This window comes from Tachyglossus aculeatus, chromosome 7 (genome assembly GCF_015852505.1).
Source record: "Tachyglossus aculeatus isolate mTacAcu1 chromosome 7, mTacAcu1.pri, whole genome shotgun sequence".
NCBI lineage: Eukaryota > Metazoa > Chordata > Mammalia > Monotremata > Tachyglossidae > Tachyglossus > Tachyglossus aculeatus.
In genome coordinates this window covers 10386151-10405337 of record NC_052072.1, presented here as the reverse complement: position 1 = coordinate 10405337, position 19187 = coordinate 10386151, and the positions used below count along the sequence as shown (strand labels likewise).

General features: G+C 42.7%; 1 protein-coding gene and 1 non-coding gene across 2 annotated transcripts in view; one reads left to right on the top strand and one right to left on the bottom strand.

Moving 5' to 3' along the window:
• PARD3B (par-3 family cell polarity regulator beta) overlaps positions 1-19187 on the bottom strand; it is a 994526-nt gene that overhangs the window by 470183 nt on the left and 505156 nt on the right. Inside the window, exon 12 of the mRNA XM_038749054.1 lies at positions 2489-2659. Within this exon, the coding sequence (XP_038604982.1) occupies positions 2489-2659 (171 nt within the window). The remainder of the gene's footprint in view (positions 1-2488; positions 2660-19187) is intronic.
• Positions 890-1026, top strand: LOC119931188. The gene has a single exon (XR_005452045.1). It is a non-coding gene; the product is annotated as a small nucleolar RNA SNORA7 (small nucleolar RNA).

The window sequence follows — 19187 nt, the reverse complement described above, 5'->3', positions numbered from 1 at the left end:
ATTGTTGAGTGAGAGGACCTCTCTTTTTCTGCTCTGGTCCCACAGCGATTTCAAACTGTAACAACGCTACAAACAAAGCGGTGGCATATCCCATATAGAAAGTCATGAGTAAAGCTAAAAATATACCTTGGTAAACATCCTAATAAAAATACACTTTCCCTTTTTTTTCCCCTCACTTTGCCTTTTTCATTCTTTGATTGATCCCCTGTGGGATTGTTCTGAGATGTGTCTTCCCAATATGGGTCATGGACTAAGTGTGCTAAGTACTTTCTTTTCCTGCGATAATTCTCCACCCGCTCAAGAGGAAGAGAATTGGAATGAAAACATTTGCATGAAAGGAAAATATAAATGGCCCAATATTCATACTCACATTGATCTGCTTTAAGATATATAATTCCCCTATTCACGGTAAGCTCCCGGAGAAAAACACGCACAGGAAAATAGAAGGTGAGCACAGTCTAGAAGCTACGAAGGTACAATCCACTTTAAAATTGTTTTTACTCCTTTTCATTTTAAAACAATGAGGTTACTATATTTTAAACAGAAACAAAAACTACAAAGAAACTCTTCCACCTAGGAAATAGCACAGGTTTCTGGAGAGACGAATAGTTCAGCAGACCTTGTTTGATTTCAAGGAAGTAACTATCCTTAATTAGATGGCCATGTAACTGCTCTACAGTCCATATGAAAATAACAATAATCATTGCGGTACTTATTAAATGCTTACTATGTGCTGTACTAAGAACTAGGGGGAGATATAAAATAAGCAAGGGGAAGCAGAGTGGCGAAGCGGCACAGCGTCGGTCTAGAAGCTGGAGTCTGACTATATGTTTGCCAGCTGTGTGACTGTGGGCAAGTCACTTAATTTCTCTGTAATTCAGTTTCCCCCCATCTCAGAGTCACACCTGGAGAGTTTCCAGTACTCTACCAGTCTCGACTACGGGAAAGAGAGTCAAGCAGAGGCATATCCATTCCATTCCTAGCTTGGGGCAGTGGCTAGCGAGTGGAAGACAATCTGCTACCAGTTAAAACTCCTCTGTGCTGGGCAGCAGCAGCATGGGAGGGAGTCGAGGGTGGAGACTGAAGTTTACTGTGTGAAAGGAGGCAATGGTAAACCACTTTCGTATTTTTTACCAAAAAAACTCTATGATATATTACCAAAACGACTGCAGATGGAGTTGGGGCGTTCTGGAAGAGATATGTCCATGGTGTCGCTATGGGTCGGACATGACTCGACAGCATAAGACAACAACAGAAACCTTAGTTTCCCCATCTGTAAAATGGGGGTATTAATACCTGCCTTATCTTCCTACCTGACAGAATTGTGAGGGTTGAAATGAACTAACTAATGTGAGATTGCTTTGGAAATAAAAGCACTATAGCAAACCACTATATATCACTCTTAGTGCTTAGAACAGTGCTTGACACACAGTAGGCACTTAGCAAGTGCCACCATCATCATCCCACTGAGCTCCCTGTTGAGTACTAAGTGCTATGTAGAAACATACAAAAATAAGTTCATAAACTTTCCCTTTTTAATATTTTCCGACTAGCAAATAGGGCTTTGCTTGATCCATTGATCGAATAACCAATTCACTTTTCCTTGATAAATAAATTGGACATATTAAAGTCATTTCTCTTTTTAGTTATTCTCATATGAAAATATGCATTATGTTCATTTTCCATAACCACCTGCTCGCTTTTAAAAAGTATATATCACCTTTCTTCTTACAAACCTTTGCAGGATGGTTTATTGAAGACTTGAACAAATTCTTAAATGACAGTTAACTGTTATAACTGAAGTGACCAAAAAAATGTGAAAGGTGAATGCTCCTTATGTGACAAGACACATAAGCAAGAAGCAAGAAACAGAGTGCAATTCTTTTCTGTTTCAGGATCTGTGAAAGTTCACTATTCAAACAGACACGTCACTAGGGTTGAAATCACACGGTCTTTTTCCACACTTCAGTTTTTTCAATCAGACACCAAACTTATTAAAACATCAAGTTATGGGTAAAATCAAGTGTGCATTAATTGAATGCCCTTGAACCTATTCAAACAAAGTGTAAAAAGTTATCGTGGATTATAAAATGATCTCCATATTAAGTGTTATTTTGGAGCACAGGTGTTGTTAGAGTTTAAAATCATATTGTGTTATTTGTCGATCATTTGCAAAACCTGGAAAGAGGCTGTTCCCATATTACAAGTGAACATTTTCAAGAACTGCTCGCAGGGTAAAAATAGTAAGTAAAATTACCTTCATGATGATAATGTCACACATTATCCATTTAATACCCAAGTTCTCTACCCCTCTAACCTGAGCCAAAATTTTCACACATACTCTAGCACTTTTGGAATATATCATCATAATCACAATAATTGTAAACTTGCACCTACAAATGCGATGACTGGCACTTTTTTGCAATGATTGGCTTATTCTGAAAATGTCCTAAGGAAGACAAGTTTTTTAATATGGTTTCTGAACTACCTCTATCTGTCTCTCCATCCTTCGGAGAACCACCAGTTGGATCATCCCACGGATGTTACCCTCCATGGACATGGATCGCCGAAGTGTCTCCATGGCTTCATGATTGGACTTTCCCAAAAGAGATTCACTATTCACTGCGATCAGTTGGTCATTCGTTCTCAGTCGGCCATCCTGTGGGGAAAACAAGACTAAATAAACCACATGCGTGGATATGATCTATGGCTACTGCAAGGTGAGGGTCAATACATTAAAAAGAAAAGCGGCTAAGAAAACGGCTTGGTATTATTTTCCAATTTTATGAACTAGTCGACATGTATCAGAAATTAATAAATTCTATCTAGAATGAAATGGAGGAAAGCTATAGAGATGTAGCAGAGGCTAGCCTCTATCTGCCTATGAATTTAAATATTATTACCAATAACAATCATGATATTGGTACTTATCAAGGGCTCGATATGTGTCAAGTGCTATGCTGAGTACTGGGCTAGACACAAGACAAGGAGATTGGATTAGATCAGACATGGAGCTCACAATCTTAGAAGTAGGGCAAACATTTGTAACCTAAATACCTAAAGATTTTGATATGCAAATCACTCCCATTTAATGCTGCCTGAAGCTTAACCCACTTAGTTATTTCAATGTCTGTTTTAACATTTTATTTTAATGTTTCATTTTAAGGCCTGTCTATTTTAATGTCTATCTCCCCTACTAGATGGTGAACAGAAACCGTGTCTACCAACTCTATTGTACTGTACTCTCCCAAACTATTAGTTCGGTGCTGTGCCCACAAAAAGTGTTCAATAAATACCATTGATTGATTGATTGACTACTCAATTGCTTTCTCAATTGAGAGGCAGCATTGCAAAGCGGATAGAGCATGGGCATGGAAGTCAGAAGGTCATGGGTTCTAATCCCGGCTCTGCCACTTGTATGCTGTGTGACCTTGGGCAAATCACTTTATTTCTCTGTGCCTTAGTTACCTCATCTATAACATGGGGACTGAGACTGAGCCCCATGTGGGACAGGGACTGTGTCCAACCCAATTTGCTTGTATCTATCCCAGCGCTTAATTTAGTGCCTGGAACATAGTAAGCGCTTAACAAATACCATAATTATTATTACTCTAGGATCAAGCTTATGATATCACCCAAGATTTACCTAGGTAAATTTAGGTAAAGTACATTTACCTAAATGCAAAAAACCAGTTGCTTCCCAGCCACAACAGAAACTAGAGAGGAAGGGGCAGTAAGGACCATGACATATTTACATATTTATTTTTGTACATATTTATTACTCTATTTATTTATTTATTTATTTTACTTGTACATATCTATTCTATTTATTTTATTTTGTTAGTATGTTTGGTTTTCTTCTCTGTCTCCCCCTTTTAGACTGTGAGCCCACTGTTGGGTAGGGACTGTCTCTATATGTTGCCAACTTGTACTTCCCAAACTCTTAGTACAGTGCTCTGCACACAGTAAGCGCTCAATAAATACAGTTGATGGATTGATTGATTGATTGACAGCAGTGGAAAGGGGCAGAAGGAGAGGGAGCCTGTGGAGCCACTCAGCTTTCAGCCAGTCATTCATTCATTCATTCATTCATTCAATCGTATTTATTGAGCACTTACTGTGTGCAGAGCACTGGACTAAGAGCTTGGGAAGTACAAGTTCACAAGATATAGAGACGGTCCCTACCCAACAGCGGATTCACAGGGGAGACAGACAACAAAACGAAACACTTAAACCAAATGAAATAGAGTAAATATGTACAAGTAAAATAAATAGAGTAACAAATATGTACAAACATATATACATATATACAGGTGCTGTGTGGAGGAGAGAGTTATGTTATCTGTTATGTTGCCATCATAACATCTGTTATGTTGCCAACTTGTACTTCCCAAGTGCTTAGTGCAGTGCTCTGCACAAAGTAAGCGCTCAATAAATACGATTGATTGATTGATTGATTGATTGAGAGTCAGTCAGTCCATCATATTTATTGAGCATTTACTGTGTGCAGAGCACTGTGCTAAGCACCTGGGAGAGCAAAATATAACACTATAACAGAAACATTCCCTGATCTCAATGAGTTTATAATCTAGAGGGTGAGACCACATTAATATAAGTAAATTACAGATATGTATATATGTGCCATGGGGCTGGAAGGGAGGATGAATAAAGGGAGCAAATCAGGGTGACCCAGAAGGGAGAGGAAGAAAAGGAAAAGAGGGTCTTGCCCTTCTGACTGTTGTCTGCAGATGGTGTCTCCTCCCCCTCTGGATGTTTCCCCTCCTTGTCCTTGGCAGGGTATGGGAGGAAGTAATGCAGGGTCCCGACTGTCTTGTCTTAGATCAGTGCCTGGCACATAGTAAGCACTTAACAAATACCACTACTGTTATTAGCAACTAAGGTCAGGCGGCAACATGGGTGGCAGAGAGCAGGCAGGGGGTCCAGAGAAGTCCTCCTCAGCCCACTGATGTCAGCCAGGCAGGGCCATTGCAGCTGTAGCTGAGAACATGGTCTTGAAAACTAGCTAATTTAAATAATGATGGCATTTGTTAAGCACTTACTATGTGCAAAGCACTGTTCTAAGCGCTGGGGGGATACAAGGTGATCAGGTTGTCCCACTTGGGGCTCACAGTCTTAATCCCCATTTTACAGATGAGGGTACTGAGGCCCAGATAAGTTAAGTGACTTGCCCAAAGTCACACAGCTGACAATTGGCGGAGCCGGGATTTGAACCCATGACCTCTGACTCCAAAGCCCGTGCTCTTTCCAATGGGGAATGTCCATGACTGTGGGAATTTGCTGTCCTGATCGGGTGTCTCTCTATCCCTTTTTCTATGCCTTTCCCCATGTGGATCTCTCCATCTGCCCCATCCCCTGTCTGTCTTCCCTCCTGCCCTTTTGGCCTCACTCCCTGGAAATTCAATCCCTTGTCCCACTTTGGGCTCCTGAAAACATAGCCACTTTTCACTGATCATAAAACAATTTATTCTACCATAACTATTGAGGATTTGGTTTTTATTTTAAATCATGTGCTATGACTTCAACTGACAGTTAACAGGACAGCCTGGGCCTGGCTAACTTTCTCAGAGGGAAGAATGAAAAGGAGGTCAGGTCACCGGGGCAGATGGCATGTTTTCAAGGCATTCAAATTCATGGCCAGGACCACTACAGAGTCATTGACACAGTGATATTTTCTGCTTCCAGCTCTGATTGACCTCTTGCTATTTTTTTATATGGTATCTGTTAAGCGCTAACTATGTGTCAGGCACTGTTCTACGTGCTGGGGTAGATACAAGCTAATCAGGTTCAATACAGTCCCTGTCCCACATGGGAAACATCGTCTTAGTCCCCATTTTACAGTTGAGGTAACTGAGGTACAGAGAAGTTAAGTGACTCACCCAAGGTCACACAGCAGACAAATGACAGATCTGGGAATGGAATCCAGGTCTTCTGCCACCCGGGCTCATGCTCTACCCACTAGGCCATGCTGCTTTATTGCATTTTTTTCTTTACCAAGTAAATTCTGGGTTTTTCATGTGTCTGAGGGCCAGCACTCTACAGTTCCTTCTGAAGCATTCCATTTACAGTAAATACCTAGGCATAACCTGTACATTTAGAGGGGACAGTCTTCAAAATGATAGTGCAGGGCAGGTGTAGCATTGTGGTGCTGGAATTCTTACAGAAAAGAATCACATTTGAACAACATAAGTGGGCAATAGAGCAGTCAGTGAGTAGAGAATGGAGGGAAGATGGAAGAGGAAACAATTTAGTTTCTGTTTAAAATGAACTTGAAGAAATCAAGAGCCCATTATGTAGTCTTCAGAAGGCACTCATCAAAATTGTTTATATAGCCTTTGCTTTAGAGTGATTTAAAAGTATATAAATATAATCTATATATTTAAAAAGCTGTTTCCAGTGGTTTTTATGTTACTGTCATTTTCAAACCCAGCCATCTAGCTCACTAATTGATTTTGCACAAGGAAGTTCATTAAATAGCCGACAGTGGTATCCGGAAATCTTGGCATTGGTGTACTTTTTCATTAAAATCTGGTAGCTTCCGGAGCAATAGAACATAGATGTCAATAGGAGATATGATGGTAAAGGTAACCAGTGCCCTGGAGTAACTACAACAGGGTAGTAACAAGAGTAAAAAAAAAGAGTGAGATGGGATACAGAGTGAAATGGTGAAGAATTAAGATCAGAGAATGGAGCCTATAAACTGAAAAAAGGAAGGGTAAAAAAAAAAGGGTTGGTGGGGGCGGGGGGGGCAGGGGAGAAGTCACAAAGCCTCAGCTGAGAGTTCAGGTAAGTATGGCCTCTTCTTGAAGCCAAGAAAATATCTGTCAATTGAAGAGGACCTATGTTTGTATTGTTTCACAAATATACTGCATGATTTACCCATCTCTGCCCAGAATTAACAAGATGTTTTATTACTGCAGACCACTCTCTGATAAGCAGAGCAGATAATTTGCATTCCCAACAACAAACCAACAAAAATGAATGGAATTCTGTTTTGTTTTTTTTTAAGTGGCAGTTCAAAGGAAGAATGATTTGTGAGACTTTACAAAGACTCTCCAAGCATTTCCGTGAATTTTACACTGTCTCATATCCTCTCATGGTTTCATTGTTAACATATCTCCTGTAGACTTGCTTTTAGCTCTTCTGATTAATTTATAATATCTTCTTTTTATACTCCCCTAACCCAGGCCAGGCATGATGAGCACTGAAGACTCACCTACACATTTAAGTGCTTCCAATTTCTTAGGGAACTTTTGCTTTAACTCATGAACATATTTCTGTTTCCTTCATCCTTCCTTCTTAAAATGTAGTTTAGTGTCTGCCTCCCTCTTCTTGAGAGCAGGGATCATGTCCACCAATTCTGCTGAACTCTTTTTTTTCTTGTGGTATTTGCTAGGCGCTTACTATGTGCCAGGCACTGTACTAAGCGCTGGGGTCGATACAGGCAAATCAGGTTGGATACAGTCCCTTGTCCCACACAGGGCTTACAGTCTCAATCCCCATTTTACAGATGAGGTACTGAGGCACAGAGAATCAATCAATCGTATTTATTGAGCGCTTACTGTGTGCAGAGCACTGTACTAAGCGCCTAACAGAGAAGTTAAGTGACTTGCCCAAGGTCACAAAGCAAACAAGTGGCAGAGCTGGGATTAGAACCCATGACCTTCTGACTCCTAGGCCTGTGTTCTACCCACTAAGCCATGCTCTGAACACAATAGACACTCATTTAAAACTACTGATATTTAAATAATTTAAATACTATATTTCAATAATAAATTTAAATTTAAATAAATATATTTAAATGATAATGTTTTTAAATAATAAACGCTGATATTTAAATAATCAATAGATTATTGAAAGAACTTTTGAAAGTCCTAGGAAAATACAATAAGTACACTCAAGCTGTGTAGAGGTCAATCAATAGTAGTAATTGAACATCTACTGTGCTCAGAGCACTGCACTAAACACTTGGAAGAGTACACAGATACAGGAGATCTGATCCCTGCCCACAAAAATTTTAACAGTCTACCAGACTATGTGCATTGATGGCTGCACATACATAGCAGATAAGAAAGTCAGTCAATTGTACTTTTTGAGTAGTTACTGTGTGCCCAGCACTTCGCTAAGCACTTGGGAGAGTACAATATAACAATATAACAGACACATTCCCTGCCCACAATGAATTTACAGTCTAGAAGGCTGGTAGCTTTACTACCCTTTACCCCATTCATTGACAAATTTCTCTCTTACCTCGGCAGTTAGTGAATATTTTAAAGACCATAAAACTTCCCAGATTGCACAGCTGAATGTGGCATTTATATGTGGTATTGAAATGTTACCTAGAGATTTAGGGCTCAGAACAGTCTGCTCCGCATTTAGGGTCCCCGGCCCAGCCCCTGGGGGTTTCCGCACCACTCTCGGTGCCAGCCCTGTCAATCAATCAATCAATCGTATTTATTGAGCGCTTACTGTGTGCAGAGCACTGTACTAATAACTTCTATTTTCTGATTGATACATTACATTTCATTTTCTTTTACTGCTATCAATTGTTACATGGTATATAATGCATAAATATACAATATAAATTTATCGTCAAAGGTATTTATTGAGCATCAAGAACTGTGACAGCCATGTCTTTGACAGATGCCACTTCCAACTGCTGAAACATTTCTACTGACACCACTACAAGGTGGGAAGACAGGATCACAAACAATGAGCTCCCAGAATGAGTCAGTCCACCAGCATCGAAGTGATGCTTGTCGCACCATGCTTTTGCTGGGCGGGAAATGCAGGGGGATACAGTGACAGCAGGATACCCAACGAGCTGCTCTATGATGAGCTGAAATGGACAACTATAAACTATAAACAAAGCAGAAGAAATTATTTGAAGAGATGAGGAAGCAAGGCCTCACAGCAGTGGACAACAGTGAGACAGCGGCAGAAGGTAGATATGTTTGAAATCCAGCATACAGTGATCAGAAACTGGGTGGGTTACCTCTTCAGACTAGGGGAAAATACTGATATTACAAGACAATATGAAGAATACATTATAAAAGAACTGGGTGTATTGTGTGTGTGTGTCTGTCTGTCTGTCTGAGGTTCTGTGTATGTGCATAAGCACTGCACCAGGTGGTTAGAGAATTTCTAGAAGAAATTAAACACAAATCCCTTTCCCTTGAGGAATGTATTGTCTGTTGGGAAAGAAAAGCTGTCATACTCTGAATGCATTCTAGTTTCAGCGCATGTAAGCACTGCTAAAAAGAGCAAGTAAACATGGATAAAGCAAAATATAATACAATAGAAAAGGTCTGAGCTGGTTGCAGGGGAAATCTGAAAAAGATGGTGGAATGAATAGTCAGGGATCACCTGCAGAAGAGGTGCTTTATGGAAGGATTTTGAAAGAGGGATGGGGCATGGGTTGATGAAGCTGGATGGGGAAGAAGGAAGAGGAGTTCCAGGTGGATAGAAAGGCATGAGAATGGAAAGAATGGTTGGAGGTGGGAGAAGAAGGGAACAGAAGCTGATTCATTTGGGAGAATCTGGCAGAGTTCCACAACTGATTGGAGAATTTTGCACCACGACACATTAAACAGGCAAAATCCTTTAAGATAATCTGGTAAACGAGTGGTATACATGGGTTCTTAACCGATTGTCTTCATAGTTGAAATTACAAAGTCACCTGATCTCGTGATCAGGGGGCCGCGCCGGGGAAGAGGGAGGCAGGCAGGATGTTCTGTGACCCTGCCCCACCCCTCATCTTGTCTTCCTGTCAGAGAGTTGTGGTGCTGACTCTCAACCCTCTTGGAGGAGGATCCCGGGTGGCCTCTGCCCCGTACTCCCTATTCCCGCTGCAAGGATCAGCTCTGGTGGAGGACCCTGGACTGCCTCTCTCCGTTGTGGGGATCAGCTCCAGAGAAGGCCCCTGGGTGGCCTCTGACCTTTGCCCCGCCATGGGGATCAGCTCTGGAGAAGGATCCTGGGCGACCTCCGCCTCCTCCCACTACGGTAGGGATCAGCTCTGGAGGAAGGGACCCAGGCCAACTACTAGACCTCTCTCTGTGTTGGGTGTGCAGATCTGGGGGCGACCCCGTAGTCAACTGAAGGTAGGGTGGGAGGAAGAATGTTGGGCAGGGAGGAGAACTTAAGGATACTTAAATTTTGCTCCTCTCCTTTTCAATTATTTAGTGATTAATTAAGCTCATCATGGGCAGAGAATGTGTTCATTTATTGTTTTACTGTACTCTCCCAAGTGCTTAGTATAGTGCTCTGCACACAGTAAGCACTCAATAAATACAATTGAATAATTAAAGGGAGCAGCTCTTCTTTCGATTATGTCCTTCATACCTCTCCCAGAGCTGCCTCTCTGCCCCACTGCAGGATCCCGGCTTCCAAGCACCTGATTACAAGATTTTTTTCCCAGGCTCTTCCTCTGGAACTGACCCACGTGACGGAGGCAGGGGTAGAGGCTGCCCACGCCCTTCCTCCAGAGCTGACCCCCAAGGCCAGGGCAGGGGGCAGAAGCCACCCAGGCCCTTCTTCTGGAGCTGACGCCTGCGGTGGGAGACCGGTTATTTATATTAATGTCTGTCTCATTCATTCATTCAATCGTATTTATTGAGCGCTTACTGTGTGCAGAGCACTGTCACCCCCCTCTAGACTGTGAGCTAGTTGTGAGCCAGGGAATGTCTCTGTTTATTGTTATACTGAACTCTCCCAACAACTGAGTAAAGTGATCTGCACACAGTAAGTGCTCAGTAAATATGACTGAATCAATGAATCTCCTGCTGTGGGATTGGGAGACAGTGTCTGTGACGTGCAGTTTGCAGACCAGGGGACAGATGCCAGGCTGGTGTCAGATTGTGTCAGAATACTGGCAGATGTCATTCGCAGGGCATGTGGCTCCACACTGGGTCAGAATTCCTACTAGGGATTGGTACATCCAATAGATTTCCCACAAGCATCTGTCAACCAAACAAATGCCTCTTCATCATCATCATGATCATGATGGCATTTATGAAGCGCTTACTATGTGCAAAGCACTGTTCTAAACGCTGGGGAGGTTACAAGGTGATCACGTTGTCCCCCGGGGGGCTCACAGTCTTAATCCCCATTTTACAGACGAGGTCACTGAGGCACAGAGAAGTTAAGTGACTTGCCCAAAGTCACCCAGCTGACAACTGTCGGAGCCGGGATTTGAACCCATGACCTCTGACTCCAAAGCCCGTGCTCTTTCCACTGAGCCACGCTGCTTCTCTTATGCGAATCACACCCCTATTGTGCAACTGCAGGCTGCAGGAAATGGGTGAACCAGGAGCGAAAGGCAGGTACGTATGAGGAATCCAGCAGATGAGAAGCAGTGTGGCCTAGTGGATACAGCAGAGGCCTCGGAGTCAGAAGGACCTGGGATCTAATTCCGGTTCTGCCACTTGTCTGCTGCGTGAGCCTGATCAAGTCACTTCACTTCTCTGCGCCTCTGTTCCCTCGTCTCATTCATTCATTGGCAGGCAATGTGTCTGTTTATTTTATACTGTATTCTCCCACAGTACGTGCTCAATAAATACAACTGAATGAATAATAATAATAATGCTGATGGCATTTATTAAGCGCTTACTATATGCAAAGCCCTGTTCTAAGCTCCGGGGTAGATACAAGGTAATCAAGTTGTCCCACGTGGGGCTCATAGACTTAATCCCCATTTTCCAGATGAGGGAACTGAGGCCCAGAGAAGTGAAGTGACTTGCCCAAAGTCACACAGCTGACAAGTGGCAGAGCCAGGATTCAAACCCATGACTTCTGACTCCAAAACCCGGGCTCTTTCCACTGAGCCACGCTGCTTCTCTGAATGAATGATGAATGAATGAACTTCTCTGTGCTTCATTCCCTCATGTATAAATGGGGGATTAAGACTGTGAGCCCCATGTGGGACAGGGATGACCTCTAACCTGATTAACTTATATCCATCCCGGTGCCTAGAACAGCGGCCAGCACATAGTAAGCACTTAAAACATACGATTAAAAAAAGGAAGAAGATTGAGGAGTTTTGTTAAATCCAAAATATTGGTAATTAGCCAATCTTGCCTTTATATATCTGTTACGGTACAGTCTACATGCTATTGTGGCATTGGAGGATGACACCCTCTCCTTCTGCCTCCTTCCTAGTTTCTAGGACTGAGTGAGGCTGTTGCTCAGCTTGAATACAGAACATCTCTCGTAGAGTTGGCCTGCATGGCTGATAACTATATGGCTTCCCTCCTTCCCCTTAAATAGTGGCATAAGGAAGCAGGCGGACACAGGTGGTCTCTGGCCCCAATTCTGGCATCCCCGGCCAAGAATGCCGCGCTAGATTTTGGCCAAGTCTGTGTTCGGATTCAGGGCCGTTATGTCGTACGCTGAGCTTGCGAGGGCTTGAGGATGACATTCTATACCACCTGGCAAGGATAAGGAAGAACACGATGAGCGTGCTCTCCTGTGGTTTTCTCACAGTCCAATTAGTCCAAAGAAGAAGGGGGAAGAGGAGCAGTGCAAACCATCATTATTGTTATATCCATTATCTTTATACTTCACAGTTTACTTGAGAGGACTTTTCTCCCTTTTCCTACATTAAGGCCAAATGTCAAAAGAAATATGTATCTGTATTTATATGCAATAAAAAACATAAAAAAGGAAAACATTTGCAATAAAAAAGTTAAATGACACTGAATTCAACTGTTGTCACTGATGAAAAAAACCTATGCCACCTTAAGCCATTCAAAAATCATCTTGATTGCACGGAATAATATCAATCCATCAATCGACCAGCACTTACTGTGTGCTCCTCCTCCTCCTCCAGTAAGCCTTCCCAGATTGAGCCCCCCTTTTCTTCTGCTCCTCCTCCCCTCCTCATCGCCTTGACTCTGTCCCTCTGCTCTACCTCCCTTCCCTGCCACAGCACTTGTATAGATATTTATTATTTACATTATAGTTTTATTTTTTATTATATTTATATTTTATTATATGTATTATTCTATTTATTTTATTAATGATGTGTATATATCTAAATTTCTATTTATTTATATTGATGCCTGTTTACTTGTTTTGTTGTCTGTATCCCCCCTTCTAGACTGTGAGCCCATTGCTGGGTAGGGATTGTCTCTATCTGTTGCTGAATTTTACTTTCTAGACTGTGAGCCCATTGTTAGGTAGGGATTGTCTCTACCTGTTGCTGAATTTTACTTTCCAAGTGCTTAGTACAGTGCTATGAACACAGTAAGCGCTCAATAAATATGACTGAATTTATTTATTGAGCGCTTACTGTGTGCAGAGCACTGTACTAAGCACTTGGGAAGTACAAGTTGGCAACATATAGAGCTGGTCCCTATCCAACAGCGGGCTCACAGTCTAGAAGGGGGAGATAGACAACAAACAAAACATATTAACAAAATAAAATAAATAGAATAGTAAATATGTACAAGTAAAATAAATAGTGTAATAAATCTGTACAAACATATAGACAGGTGCTGCAGGGAGGGGAAGGAGGTAGTGCAGGGGGATGGGGAGGGGGAGAGGAATGGGGGGTCAGTCTGGGAAGGCCTACTGGAGGAGGTGAGCTCTCAGTAGGGCTTTGAAGGGAGGAAGAGAGCTAGCTTGGCGGATGTGCGGAGGGAGGGCATTCCAGGCCAGGGGGAGGACGTGGGCTGGGCGTCGACAGCGGGACAGGTGAGAATGAGGCACAGTGAGGAGGTTAGCGGGGGCAGAGGAGCTGAGGGTGTAGGCTGCACTATAGAAGGAAAGAAGGGAGGTGAGCTAGGAGGGGGCAAGGTGATGGACAGCCTTGAAGCCGAGAGTGAGGAGTTTTTGCCTAATGCGTAGGTTGATTGGTAGCCACTGGAGATTTTTGAGGAGGGGAGTAACATGCCCAGAGCGTTTCTGCATAAAGATGATCCGGGCAGCAGCGTGAAGTATAGATTGAAGTGGAGAGAGGCAGGAGAATGAGAGATCAGAGAGGAGGCTGATGCAGTAATCCAGTCGGGATAGGATGAGAGATTGAACCAGTAGGGTAGTGGTTTGGATGGAGAGGAAAGGGCGGATCTTGGCGATGTTGCGGAGGTGAGACCGGCAGGTTTTGGTGACGGATTGGATATGAGGGGTTAACGAGAGAGCAGAGTCAAAGATGACACCAAGGTTGCGGGCTTGTGAGACGGGAAGGATGGTAGTGCCGTCAACATTGATGGGAAAGTCAGGGAGAGGGCAGGGTTTGGGAGGGAAGATAAGGAGTTCAGTCTTGGACATATTGAGTTTTAGATGGCGGGCAGACATCCAGGTGGAGATGTCTTGAAGGCAGGAGGAGACACGAACCTGAAGGGAGCAGGGGCAGAGATGTAGATTTGGGTGTCATCAGTGTAGAGATGATAGCTGAAGCCATGGGAGCGAATGAGTTCACCAAGGAGGTGAGTGTAGATAGAGAACAGAAGGTGACCGAGAACTGATCCTTGAGGAACCCCTACAGTAAGGGGATGGGAGGGGGAGGAGGAGCCCACAAAAGAGACTGAGAATGAACGGCCGGAGACTGAGAATGAATGGCCAGAACGACTGAGAATGAATAAATGAAAAGTGCTGAACATTGTACTAAGCCCTAGGGAGAATACAACAGAGTTGCTAGACAAGTTCCATGCCCTAAACAAGAGCTTACACAAGGAGAAAGACATAAATGTAAATAAATAATATAAACTATGGATATGTACATAATTGCTCTGGAGCTAAGGGAGGGGCGAATAAAGGGTGTAAATTCAAGTACAAGGGTGATGTAAAAGGGAATGGAGGAAGGGGAAATGAAAATGATGACTTAGTCGGGGCAGGCCTCTTGGAGGAGATGTGCTTTTAATAAAGCTTTAAAGGTGGGGAGAGTGATCACCTAACAGCCATGAAATCAATCCATCAATCAATCCTACTTATAGAGCACTTACTGTGTGGAGAACACTCTACTTAGTGCTTGGGAGAATATAACAGAGTTGGTAGGTGTGTTTCCTGCCCACTATGAGCTAACAGTCGAGAGAAGCAGCGTGGCTTAGTGGAAAGAGCACAGGCTTGGGAGTCAGAGGACGTGGGTTCTAATCCCAGCTTCACCACTTGTCTGCTGTGTGACTTTCGGCAAGCCACTTAACTTGTTTGTGCCTAAGTTACCTCACCTGTAAAATGGGGGTTAAAAAATGGGAGCCCCACGTGGGACAGTCTGACTAACCTGTATCTACCTCAGTGCTTAAAACAGTGTTTGGCACATAGTAAGTGCTTAACAAATACCATCATTATTATTATTCATTCATTCATTCATTCAATCGTATTTATTGAGTGCTTACTGTGTGCAGAGCACTGTACTAAGCGCTTGGGGAGTACAAGTTGGCAACATATAGAGCTGGTCCCTACCCAACAGTGGGCTCACAGTCTAGAAGTGGGAGACAGACAACAAAACAAAACATATTAACAAAATGAAATAAATAGAATAAATATGTACAAGTAAAATAGAGTAATAAATATGTACAAACATATATATAGGTGCTGTGGGAAGGGGAAGGAGGGTAAGGCGGGGGGATGGGGAGGGGGAGGAGGGGGAGAGGAAGGAGGGGGCTCAGTGTGGGAAGGCCTCCTGGAGGAGGTGAGCTCTCAGTAGGGCCTTGAAGGGAGGAAGAGAGCTAGCTTGGCGGATGGGCAGAGGGAGGGCATTCCAGGCCCGGGGGATGACGTGGGCCGGGGGTCGATGGTGGGACAGGCGAGAATGAGGCACGGTGAGGAGATTAGCGGCAGAGGAGTGGAGGGTGCGGGCTGGGCTGGAGAAGGAAAGAAGGGAGGTGAGGTAGGAGGGGGTGAGGTGATGGACAGCCTTGAAGCTGAACAATCAAGAGTGGGAGTATTCCAGGCCAGAGGCAGGACATATGTGAGAGGTCAGCAGTGAGATAGACAAGTTGGAGGTTCAGTGAGTAGGTTTGCAGCAGAGGAACTAAGTGTGTGGGCTGGGTTATAGTAGGAAAGAGAAGTCAAATTTTTGGAAAGGAAATTTGCAAAAACAGTTTGGCATAACAGATGTGCTAATAACTTTTCACATGCTTTAGCTAATAGTTTTTTTTTTTTTAATAAAAGGGTAACACTCTTATTTGGTGCCATTGTGAAATTTTCCTAACTTCGTGACTAAGTTCTGCTTTTGAGCCCTTCACAAAGTCCCTCCTGTCTTATGATTTACGATTACATGTTTGGATCTGGCTTTGGGACCTCTGTGAGAAACAGAAGAGTGGCCTGAGAATACAGCGTGGCTCAGCGGAAAGAGCACGGGCTTAGGAGTCAGAGGTCATGGGTTCAAACCCTGGCTCCACCACTTGTCAGCTGTGTGACTTTGGGCAAGTCACTTAACTTCTCTGGGCCTCAGTTAGCTGATCTGTAAAATGGAGATTAAGACTGTGAGCCCCTGGAGGGACAACCTGATCACCTTGTAACCTCCCCAGTGCTTAGAACAGTGCTTTGCACATAGTAAGCGCTTAATAAATGCCATTATTATTATTATTATTATTACAGAATGTGGAAAATAAGACCTTAAAAAGCCTGATAAATTGCATCTGATGATCCCAGGTACAAGTGGAAGAAAGAGAAAAAGAGGAAGAAAGAGACACGGAAGGAGAGGAAAAAAAAGAGTGAGAGAGACAGAGATGAAGACAGACAAAAAGTCAGATTGACAGAGACTTCTGTGGCTACTAACAACCACTAATTTTCCAGCTAAATGGAGCCACATTCATTCAATCATATTTATTGAGCACTTACTGTGTGCAGAGCACTGTACTGAACACTTGGGAAGTACAAGTTGGCAACATATAGAGATGGTCCCTACCCAACAACAGGCTCACAGTCTAGAAGGGGGAGACAGACAACAAAACAAAACGTGGACAGGTGTCAAGTCATCAGAATAAATAGAAATAAAGCTAGATGCACATCATTAAGAAAATAAATAGAATAGTAAATATGTACAAGTAAAATAAATAGAGTGATAAATCTGTACAAACATATGTACAGGTGCTGTAGGAAGGGGAAGGAGGTAGGGCGGGGGGGGAATGGGGAGGAGGAGAGGAAAAAGGGGGCTCAATCTGGGACAAAGGTGTAGTGGCTTAGCCACAATAGAGGGAACCACTGAACTCTTTGAAGAGCCATTAACAATTCATCAATCAACAGTATTTATTGGGTGCTTACTCTGTACTGAGCACTTGGGAGAGTATAGTAAAATTAGTGGACACCATCCCTAACCTCAAGGATCTTGGCAATCTGGTGGGGAGACAGATGCTAAAATAAATTACAAGTAGGGGGAAGCAATAGGAACGTATGGAACTGCTGTGGAGGAGTGTGAGTGCCTTAGTACGGGGATGATACAGAAGTAGAATTGTTGGGAAAATAGAGTGGGGAGATGAGAAATTAATCAGGGAAAGATTCCTGGAGGAGGTGTGATTTCAGAAGGGCCTGGAAGTTGAGAAGAGCAGTGGATTTGAAGGTGAAGAAGTTCCAGGTTGAAGGAAGAGCATGAGCAAGAGGTGGCCTGTGAAAGAGACAAGAATAGCGAACAGCAAATAGGTTCGCCTGAGGGGAACCAAATAAACAGATTGGAGTAATATGGGAGAAGAGTAAGGATGAATAGGGGGGAGAGAGCTGACAGAATGCCTTACAGCCAACGGTCAGGAGTTTCTGCTTGATGCGGCGAGGAATGGGTAACCATTGGAGATTTCTGAGGAGTTGGGAAATGCGTGCTCCTCTTGGAGGAGAAGTGCCTTCAACAAGGCTTTGAAGAGGTGAGGGAGAGTAACTGTGTGTCAGATTTGAGGAGGGAGGGTGTCCCAGCCTAGAAGTAGGATGTGAGCCAGGCATCGGTGGTGAGACAGGTGAGATCGAGGCACGGTGCGAGGGATAAAATGGTATTTATGAAACTTGCTATTGGCTCTTTTTATTACTGAAAAAGTTAGTCCTTTTTCATTTTCATTCCTTTAAATTATATGTGATGATTACCTCCATTTTCTACAAACTTCAAATTTGGGTCATTTTTCAAGCAGAAAATCAGTGTCTTTAAAATGACAAAAATTATAGAGGATTTCTGGTTGTTCTTTAGATCTTCCATCCAGACACACTGTAGAAAATTCTAACCAAATCTGGTTTGTTTTCACTACTTTCTGGAAACTGAATTTTGTACATATATTAGCCTTTGTCTTATACACAAGAGCTTGAGGCAGGGAAAAAAAGTCACTAAACTCCAATCCATACCAAATACATTTGGACAATATAAAACTAAAATTTCCATAAATAAATATTCAATTCACAGGATTGCATCTAAGGCAAAGGAGAAAAAAATCCATGCTTTTCAGCATTCAGAATGGGTGAGAAGTGATCCAAAGATTTCTCTCTGATCATCAACCTCTGCATTCAGGCTTTTCTGAAGAAAAACTGTGATTGTGTGGGCTTTTGGGGAAGGAAGCTGTTTTTCAAAATGCATTGTCTAACGGCGACACAGAACAGATTGGGTTTAAATTCCAACCACAGAAGTGAGATATTGCAAAATCATCCTTTTACTGAAAGGGTTATGAACTTCACAATTTCATTCCGGTCACAGTTTCACAAAAGACCCTCAGTTCACAGAAAAGAAATGCATACGCTGAAATCCCTACATTTTTTGGTTGTGGAAACAATTCTAACACACTACACAGGCAAAAATTCCCAGGATGTCTGTCTACCGCTCAACATAAACAACTAATGGACAAGACAGAACTTTTAACACTGCTGTTATAAACAGAAGTAGAAACCAAATGACTATTGAAAAATGTTTTTGCTAGTAAGCATTTACTGACACTGCTTTGGGAGATAAACCTGAAAATAATTCTTTGAAAGTTAGCTAATGGTGGGAAATGAGTTCCACATTTCATGAGGTTAGAGCAGAAATATAACATTTTCATCCACCACAAGAAGGCCCAGGACTGGTGGAGAATTTGCTTCATTTCCTGGGCCAGTAGATACTGGTTCAAATAGATGAGTGAAATGTATATTGTTTGGGGATATCCCAGAAAGTTGTCATCTAGCTCATCAGGCAACCACTCCTTGAAAGGCATAATGCTGTTTTTCTAATGGAGAGTGAGATGTGGGTGAAGCAAATATATTTATCTGAAAGGGAGACGAAA